Source organism: Salvelinus alpinus, chromosome 6, assembly GCF_045679555.1.
Source record: "Salvelinus alpinus chromosome 6, SLU_Salpinus.1, whole genome shotgun sequence".
Taxonomy (NCBI): Eukaryota; Metazoa; Chordata; class Actinopteri; order Salmoniformes; family Salmonidae; genus Salvelinus; species Salvelinus alpinus.
In genome coordinates, this window is record NC_092091.1 from 23,210,338 (window position 1) to 23,220,338 (window position 10,001).

Consider the following 10,001-nt stretch of genomic DNA (forward strand, 5'->3'; position numbering starts at 1 on the left):
TAGGTTTGTTATGTGCCAAGAACCTTTTCCTCCCCTCAGTTGGATCACTCCCCTTGAAGTATGTAAAGTGCTTGTGTATTTTTGGCCTGTTTCGTTTTATATCTTGATTCATTTTCTGTTTTAATGTGGTTTGAGACTGTCTTCATTGCTGTATGGTCAAGAAGACCTTACACACCACAGCCAGGATTAGTGTCAGTGTGTATGTCGAAGGTGCTTCAAATTTAGGCTGACCAATATGAGTTTACAGCTATGAAAAGCTTTTATACAGGAAACGATGTGTTGAACAAGGCTTAGAAATCATATGAGATAGAGGTACATTAACGAACAGAGCAGAGGGCTTGGCCAGGCAGAGTAGTATGTTGTGACACCAACCCACGTTAGTCCAGGATAGGAGACCAGGAGACTTGATCTAATGTGCTGATGACAACATGATTTATCCCCTCCTCAATGTCCAGTCACACACTGCCTGCACACAGCCAGTAGTCCTATACATCAACAGAAAAGTGGCTCCTTTGCAGGGCCCCAGTATTACATCACATTACAACCTGGCTGTGTGCCTACAGTTACCGTAAGTGGTATGGGTTGGTGCTCACTTCTGTTGTTAAAGCTTCTCCTGGAACCTTCACTATTTGTTTCAACACCCTACTCGATAGACTGCAATAGGTGGGTCAATGTTGAGAATTCTTCTAAACCTGACAAGCAACAGTAACTTGGTTCCAGAGAGAATATGCCAATGTAAACTGTCAGAGCCATAGAGAAGTCTCTTGATGAACTACAGTTGGAAAGCAGCCTCGGCTCTGCCAGCATGGATCACCCCTCTGCCAACCCATGGCACTGAGAACATCTTTATGGAATCCATGGATTTTCCTCCAGGAAAAACTCAACTGGATTTGGTTGATTGCTGTTATTCTTTCTCCGTCTTTAAATGTTTTGTGATCATGATGAATTCATTTAAACACAATTTAGGCGATATTGATACACCTTAAAGCGATCCAAAGTTCACAAATATATAATTTGATTTCATGTTTCAGACATTAGAAATAATCTATTCATGATCTGCTCCATTATGTGATTACATTTCAATGAGGCATTCAGATGGTAACTCTTTTCCTTGGTAAGTCTATTCTAAACAAACACTCCTGTTCATTTCCATGAATACGTGCTTATACACTGAGTGTACAAAACATTATATTGAGTTGCACGCCCTTTTCCCCACAGAACAGCCTCAATTTGTCGGGGCATGTACTCTACAAGGTGTCGAAAGCGTTCCTCAGGGATGCTGGCCCATGTTGACTCCAATGCTCCCACAGTTGTTGGATGTCCTTTGGTGGAAGACCATTCTTGATACACACGGGAAACTGTTGAGCATGAAACACCAGCAGCATTGCAGTTCTTGACACAAACCAGTGGGCCTGGCACCTACTACCATACCCTGTTCAAAGGCACTTCAACCTTTTGTCTTGCCCATTCACCCTCTGAATGGCACACATACACAATCTATGTCTCAAAAATATCCATCTTTAACCTGTCTCCTCCCCTTCATCTACACTGATTGAAGTGGATTTAACAAGTTACTTCAATAAGGGATCATAGCTTTCACTTGGATTCACCTGGTCAGTCTGTCATGGAAAGAGCAGAAGTTCTTAATGTTTTGTACACTCAGTCTATGTCCACATGCAACACAGGACACAAAATTTATTTTAAATTCTAATGCAGATATTGCCTTGATGATCCGTGTGGGATTTTCCACATACTTTGTAAGTATGACTTTTTTCAGGTTAATTGATTACCTTATATATGAACTGGGTACTATTAGGAGATTTGTATAAACCTTGTTGTCTGTCTCTCTGACATTTGCAACACTGTTTCAATATTCAAATTCGATCTTCAGCTGTCCTATAGTAATGAACATGTCGGGAGTCAGGACGAGACAGACAGACAGGCAGCGTTTCTCAGCCAGTCGAAATCATGAATCAGCTTTGTGTCGGGACTATATTTTGTGGAAGGATGAAATAGTATGAATAAATTCATCAAAATAAAGTTTTTAATTAAAATATGTTGGTAACCCATTGTATAAATGTGATAATGCCCTCGAAGCACGCTTTGCCGGCACTCGAACCGGTGCCAATATATCCTCCAAACTCTGGCATCTCGGGCATTATCACTTAAATAAGTCTCACACAAACAATTTGGTGTGGCAGGCTGAGCAGTAGGGTTTCCCTGCCTGCTCCTTGAACACCCCCTGGCTGAGTTTACGCAGACAGAAGGCACACACAAAGTGCTCAGGGTGGAACTTGCGCTCCAAAGCAGAGATGCAGCGGCCAGAGATGGGCTCTCCACAGCCCCCACACAGTGTTCCTTGTCGGGAGTGGAAGTGCAGAGAGCACAGGGGACGACCATCCAGCTCCAGGAAACAACCATCGTTGAAGGGCTTCAGACAGTCCTGGAGAGATGGAGAGAAGGAGAAAGAGAGCACTTATTCTATCTACTTGATATAGTAGGCCTACTCTTTATTGGAGGTTGAGTAGGATTCTGATAATATCAGCACAATGTTGTATTGTGGCTGTTGGCTGTTGTTTCGAAGCCATGTGCGTGATCTGTGGTGAGCGACTCACTGAGCAGACGAAGCAGTTGGGATGCCAGGTGCCGTTGGCTGCAGTCAGGTAGTTCTCTCTCACAGGGTCTCCACAACCAGTGCACTTTGGAGCAAAGAGATGGTAAAAGTCTCTGTGGCAGTACGGCTTCCCGTCCTTCTCCAGAAAACCTATGGCACATCAAAGGACACACACGCAAAGAGAGGAGTGTTCTCAGTCACACTGTGGTCTAGATCATATGTTACCCTATAGGGAACAGTAGTAGTTGTGGTGCCATCTGTCAGGCAGATAGATGTGTGCTCCTTCACCTTCAGCCCCAAAGAGCTCCCCACAATGGGAACAGAAGAAGTGCTCAGGGTGCCAGGTGCGGTCCATCGCTGTCAGGATGTTCTGAGAGAGAGGACAAAGAGCCCAGCATGCGGTGAGGTAAACCCAACGACAACAGATCTAGAGAGGTGGTGAGTTGGTTTTGTGCAGTGTTAAATAATGGTGATAATACAGTCCAATCCAAAGAGAAGGAGTGTACCTGCAGAATGGGGCCCTTGCAGTAACCACAGCGAGGGGAGAAGAGATGCTGGTAGTCTTTCTCACAGTAGGCCTTCCCCTCCCTCTCAAAGAAGCCACTAGTCCCCAGCTCAGCCTGACACTCCACACAAACAAAGTGTTCTGGGTGCCACACCTGGCCCAGGGCTGTGATCATCTGCCGAATAAAATAAAATGGTAAGAAGAAAAATATACTTTGTTTCATGTACTGGCCATGGTTCTTTTGATTGATCATCTTCGCCTATACTGTTATTTTGAAATCAAGCTTTTGTCTGGTTTTTGACAGTTCAAGCTGTTTACCTTTCCCACAATGACCTTGCCACAGGAAGCACAGTGGCCCTTCGCCACCGTTCGTACACCCATCTTCTCCATATCAGAGCTCAGGCCTCCCAGAAGGTCATCTATGGCGTCCGTTTTTCTCTGTGTTGATGCTTTGCGCTCCAGATCATAAGTCTTAGGACTGTTGGTGCTCTCCTGTTTCACTTGTGTGTCCTCCTTTTCTTTCTTTTCTCCAACCTGGTTCTTTTTGACTGATTTCTGGACAAGTGGTGGTGGGGTTGAGGGAGGAGGAGGGTCTGGGAGCTAAAGATGAGAAAAAGCTGTGTGTCCTCAAAACAGAATTGCATCCTTTCATATGCATCTAAAACGTGTTTTTAACAGTTGTATATCTCAAAATTCTATTCATTTTGGAGGCACTAGTGGTACTAAAGCTTCCAATATTTATTTAGTTTGCTTATACTGCCCTCTGCTGTCAGATCAAGTCAACTTCATTGAAAGACAGAGAATTCTATTTGCTTGATTCTACCCATCCTCTCTCCTTGCCTCCTTCTCAAAACCCATTGGATGAGAAGCTGTTGGATGGGAAGCTCAGAGGTCCCTCCCCTCTGACCTTCTCACACAATGGGTTTTGAGGGGGCGAGGAGAGAGGACACAAGGAATCAAGGAAATGCATTTGAGATTCTCCTACAGTCATCCTCTGCTCATGCTCTGACCGGCAGTGTATTCCATGATAGATGCTTCCTCACCCCCATCTCCAGGCCAAACAGCAAATCCTCCATTATGGAGTCCAGCTCTCTGGTAGCAGAGCAAGGACTCAGCAGACCGGCATCCACTGGAGCTGGTAACTCACTGACAAACACACAGAGAAAACCACAGATGAGCACTGCTATGCAATGGACACTGGACAGATACTTGAATCTGAGGTGATACATCTCAGTCTCAGCTCTATCTATATGGTCTGACCCAGGATCATAATGTATGGCTATCTGTGAGCAGACCTACCAGTGGCTCACCTGTATACATTGGTACTATCTGTCTTGTTTTCTTTCTTTGGAGGGAGACCAACAGGACACACCTTTGAGACCTGTGGGAAATTTCACATAAAGCATAGAGCTAAAAGACACATCCAGTTGTAATAGTTGGACAAAAGACTAAACAACAACTGCTAGAGGTAATTTTGTCATTACCTGTCCATATGTGTTGGCTGTATCATTTTCTTTCTTCTGAGTAGCTGACTCTGGACCAGCTAAGTTGAAAGCCAGCTCTTCTAAGATAAGATCTATAAAACACATATATGCTGTGGTATGGTATGGTACTACAGTATCAATCAGAGTAAGCACTTCTAACAGACTTCCTCTGAGTTGAATAACAATGCCTCACTACGTTCTCCTTTTGCCTATTGCGAGGTGCACCCATTGATCTGATGTGATTTTTTCCAGTGGTGTAAAGTACTTAATTAAAAATACTTTAAAGTACCTCTTAAGTATTTTTGGGGGTATCTGTACTTTACATTACTATTTTTGATTACTTTTACTTTTACACCACGACATTGCTAAATAAAATAATGTACTTTTTACTCCATACATTTTCCCTGACACCTAAAAGTACTAGTTACATTTTGAATGCTTAGCAGGACAGGAAAATGGTCCAATTCACACACTTATCAAGAGAACATCCCTGGTCATCTCTACTGCCTCTGATCTGGCGGAGTCGCTAAACACAAAGGCTTTCGCTTGTAAATTATGTCTGAGTGTTTGAGTGGCTATCTGTAAATTAAAAGAACATGAAAAATGTGCTGTCTGATTTGCTTAACCAAATAGACTTTTACTCAAGTAGTATTTTACTGGGTCACTTTTCCTTGAGTCATTTTCTATTAACGTATCTTTACTTTTACTCAAGTATGACAATTGGGGACTTTTCCCACCACTGATTGTTTCATACAGTGCTGCTTCCTGAGGATATGATATACGAGATGTTACAGACAAGATCCTCAAAGCAGAAGTGAAACTTTTGAAACTGATGCACTCTATGACTAACAAACAGTATTATTCTGACTTTTAACTCACATGCTGACGGTAGCCTATGAAAGGAACATTACATATAACTATTGTATTATGCTCATTTTAAGAGGAAGTTTAACACAAGTAAGTCATAACTACACTGGTGGAGATTTAGCACAAATCCATGATTTGTTTCTTTTTTCAAAGTAAAAATAAAACATATTAAGTACCTTCAGAAAGTATTCATATATGGAATCGCCGCCAAAGGTGCTTCTACAAAGTATTGACTCAGGAGTGTGAATACCTATATAAATAAGTATTCAAGAGCATTGCACACCTGGATTGTACAATATTTGCCCATTATTGTTTTTTAAGTTGATTGTTGATAATTGCTAGACAGCCATTTTCAAAACTGTAACTAGGTCACTCAGGAACATTCTATGTCGTCTTGGTAAGCAATTCCAGTGTAGATTTGGCCTTCCGTTTCGATACACCATCCAAAGCCTAATTAATAACTTCACACTGCTCATAGGGATATTCAGCGTCTGCTTTTTTAAATTTTTACACATCTACCAAACGGTGTCCTTCTTTGCTAGGCATTGAAAAACCTCCCTGGTCTTTGTGGTTGAATCTGGGCTTGAAATTCACTACTCAATTAAGGGACCTTACAGTATGTGTGGGGTACAGAGATGGGGTAGTCATTCAAAACTCATGTTAACCCATAAGAGTCTAAGCCCTGTCAAAGCCGGGGGGGGGGGGGTTCTACTAAGTTATATGGAATTGTTTTAAGAAGGTCAAACCGAGGGTCATTTTGCTATTTGGTTTTGAATTTTAAGACCCATTGAAATATGAAAAAAGGTTTTGGGGGATGAAAATGTTTTCGGGGCCTTAATGCTATTAGCCCATACAAACGCATTGAACAACATATTCACTGCATGGAATGCAAACTAAGTTTGTTCTGAAGTGCACTATATCTGAGCGATCGGGAAACTTTGTATTTAACCACTAAACAGTCTCCATATATACTTCCATTAATTTTTTCTACTGGTACTGGGGGACCTTAAGACGAGTCTTGTGAACACATGTACAGTTGAAGTCGGAAGTTTACATAAACCTTAGCCAAATACATTTAAACTCAGTTTACAATTCCTTACATTTAATCGTCGTAAAAATTCCCTGTTTTAGGTCAGTTAGGATGACCACTTTATTTTAAGAATGTGAAATGTCAGAATAATAGTAGAGAGAATGATTTATTTCAGCTTTTATTTCTTTCATCATATTCCCAGTGGTCAGAAGTTTACATACACTCAATTAGTATTTGGTAGCATTGCCTTTAAATTGTTTAACTTGGGTCAAACGCTTCGGGTAGCCTCCCACAAGCTTCCCACAATAAGTTGGGTGAATTTTGGCCCATTCCTCCTGACAGAGCTGGTGTAACTGAGTCAGGTTTGTAGGCCTCCTTGCTTGCACACACTTTTTCAGTTCTGCCCACAAATTTTCTATAGGATTGAGGTCAGGACTTTGTGATGGCCACTCCAATACCTTGACTTTGTTGTCCTGAAGCCATTTTGACACAACTTTGGAAGTGTGCTTGGGGTCATTGTCCATTTGGAAGACCCATTTGCGACCAAGCTTTAACTTCCTGACTGATGTCTTGAGATGTTGCTTCAATATATCCACATAATTTCCCCTCCTTATGATGCCATCTACTTTGTGAAGTGCACCAGTCCCTCCTGCAGCAAAGCACCGCCACAACATGATGCTGCCACCCCCGTGCTTCACGGTTGGGATGGTGTCCTTTGGCTTGCAAGCCTCCCCCTTTTTCCTCCAAATATAACGATGGTCATTATGGCCAAATAGTTATATTTTTGTTTCATCAAACCAGAAAATACGATCTTTGTCCCCATGTGCAATTGCAAACCATAGTCTGGCTTTTTTATGGCGGTTTTGGAGCAGTGGCTTCTTCCTTGCTGAGCGGCCTTTCAGGTTATATCAATATAGGACTTGTTTTACTGTGGATATAGATACGTTTGTACCTGTTTCCTCCAGCATCTTCACAAGGTCCTTTGCTGTTGTTCTGGGATTGATTTGCACTTTTCGCACCGAAGTACGTTCATCTCTAGGAAACAGAACGCGTCTCCTTCCTGAGCGGTATGACGACTGTGTGGTCCCATGGTGTTTATACTTGCGTACTATTGTTTGTACAGATGAACGTGGTACCATCAGGCATTTTGGAAATTGCTCCCAAGGATGAACCAGACTTGTGGAGGGTTACAATTTTTTTCTGAGGTCTTGGCTTATTTCTTTTGATTTCCCCATGATGTCAAGCAAAGAGGCACTGAGTTTGGAGGTAGGCCTTGAAATACATCCACAGGTATACCTCCAATTGACTCAAATGATCAGAAGCTTCTAAAGCCATGACATCATTTTCTGGAATTTTCCAAGCTGTTTAAAGGCACAGTCAACTTAGTGTATGTGAACTTCTGACCCACTGGAATTGTGATACAGTGAATTATAAGTGAAATAATCTGTCTGTAAACAATTGTTGGAAAAATTACTTGTGTCATGCACTATGTAGATGTCCTAACCGACTTGTCAAAACTATAGTTTGTTAACAAGAAATTTGTGGAGTGGTTGAAAAACGAGTTTTAATGACTCCAACCTAAGTGTATGTAATCTTCCGACTTCAACTGTACGTGTTCGTGAGAGCCTGACCTGTCCACAGAGGGGTCATATTAGTGTGTAGCCCAAACTGTTCGGACGCTACAGACAGAAGTTGGCAGATCATCTGTACTGACTTCAGACGAGTTCCAAGACGCTTGTGGGGGGGGTCGTAGAGCAAAACGGAGAACACCATCATGTTTTTCACAGTCTCATCTTTCCATAGAGGGATCATAGTTTGCAAGCCAAACCGTTTGGACGCTACAGACAATTATGTGAGAAGACCGATTTTCGGGGTGTCTCATGGTTTGACAAACACCGCTCTAGCTCTGTCACCTTTCACCACAGATACGGAAGTGCGACATAGGCGGGGGATTGAGACACATCCACTGCAAAAACAAATATGTTTTGTTTAAACTGATCGATTTACATGGGGAGTTTGGTATTGTGCTAATTACATTTCCCCGGAAGCGCAGACATCAAACTTAGGGTTAACCACTATTATTGTACACAGAATGAGTCTATGCAATTTCTTATGCGATTTGTTAAGCACATTTTTACTCCTGAACTAATTTAGGCTCGCCATAACAAAGGGGTTGAATATTTATTGACTCAAGACAATTCAGCTTTACATTTTTTATTAATTTCTAAAATGCTCTACAAACAAAATTCCACTTTGACATTATGGGGTATGGTGTGTAGACAGTGACACAAAATCTCAATTTAATCAATTTTTAATTCAAGCTGTAAAACAACAACATGTGAAAAAAGTAAAGGGGTGTGAATACTTTGTGAAGCCACTGTATATCCCTATCCACTGGATTTCTCACTAATTGAATGTGGTTGGTACTAGGTGACTTCAGTCAACAACCTCAACAATCCATCTGCCTATCAACAGAGAACCTTCTTTGTGATTCCTCGTGAATTTACATCAACAGTCATGTCTACAACAATACATTTTATTCAAATAGGATATGAACCATATGATATGATTAGCATGCCCAATGTAATACATGCTTCATTCACCAAACACAACAAAACTTTTACATGTACATTTTCATGAGTATATCATTTTTAAAATGTTATTCGTGCTCAAATCTATTGATGTCTGTATTTCCTTTATAGATTGATCTATTGTATTTTGTTTTATAACACAACAGCAGCAGAGGAAAAAAGTATACTCACCCAGCTCATCCATGCTTGCTCAATGTACTTATCAATGTGTATGAGCTTACATGTTCAGTTGTATGTGTGTGTGTGTGTGTGTGTGTGTGTGTGTGTGTGTGTGTGTGTGTGTGTGTGTGTGTGTGTGTGTGTGTGTGTGTGTGTGTGTGTGTGTGTGTGTGTGTGTGTGTGTGTGTGTGTGTTGGGTTACTGGCAGTTACTGTGGTAACCAGCCCACTTTAATGAAGTCGAAACTGTCATTTCCTTTTGTCAGTTTCTTTTTGCAAACTTGAATTTCTCTTGGTGCACTGCTACCTTCCTGACACAGACTACATTCTAAGTCATTTTCTACTTATATTCTTGAAACATATGATCTGGTGAATAGTTTAACACATTTCATTTGGTTTATTTGATGAGTTAAAAACATAATACAACCACACAAGTGAATACAAAGCACAGGTTGTATGTACACAAATGTTTTATCAATAACTATCTGCTAAAAGCTGATGGTATATGGGTTAACGGGTCAACTATAAATCTGAAGAATTAGAGGGCATACCCCCCTCCAAAAAAAATGGGCTAGGGGTAGATTAAAACGTTTATTTGACTTTTTTCAAATAGGAAAGACCAGAGCCATGTACAGGGCGTTCAGAAAGTATTCAGACCCGTTGACTTTTTCCACATTTTGTTACGTTACAGCCTTATTCTAAAATGGATTCAATATTTATTTTTCAACCTACACACAATACCACATAATGAG

The 10,001-nt window shown here is 41.2% G+C and overlaps 1 protein-coding gene across 2 annotated transcripts; it reads right to left on the bottom strand.

Moving 5' to 3' along the window:
• Positions 1 to 2,026: 2,026 nt before the first annotated feature.
• On the bottom strand, positions 2,027 to 9,453 carry LOC139578393 (leupaxin-like). 2 transcript variants are annotated; one of them, XM_071405903.1, is made up of 9 exons: positions 9,263 to 9,453; positions 4,604 to 4,695; positions 4,430 to 4,500; positions 4,163 to 4,265; positions 3,438 to 3,719; positions 3,121 to 3,294; positions 2,903 to 2,984; positions 2,616 to 2,764; positions 2,027 to 2,443 (listed from the first exon to the last, which is right to left on the bottom strand). In XM_071405903.1, the coding sequence occupies exons 1-9, from the start codon at positions 9,273 to 9,275 to the stop codon at positions 2,177 to 2,179; spliced, it is 1,233 nt and encodes a 410-aa protein (XP_071262004.1). In that variant the 5' UTR covers positions 9,276 to 9,453; the 3' UTR covers positions 2,027 to 2,176. The 2 variants fall into 2 exon arrangements, with proteins under 2 accessions (XP_071262004.1, XP_071262005.1); XM_071405904.1 differs by having other exon boundaries at positions 4,430 to 4,529; positions 9,263 to 9,283.
• Between the last annotated feature and the right edge of the window lie 548 nt (positions 9,454 to 10,001).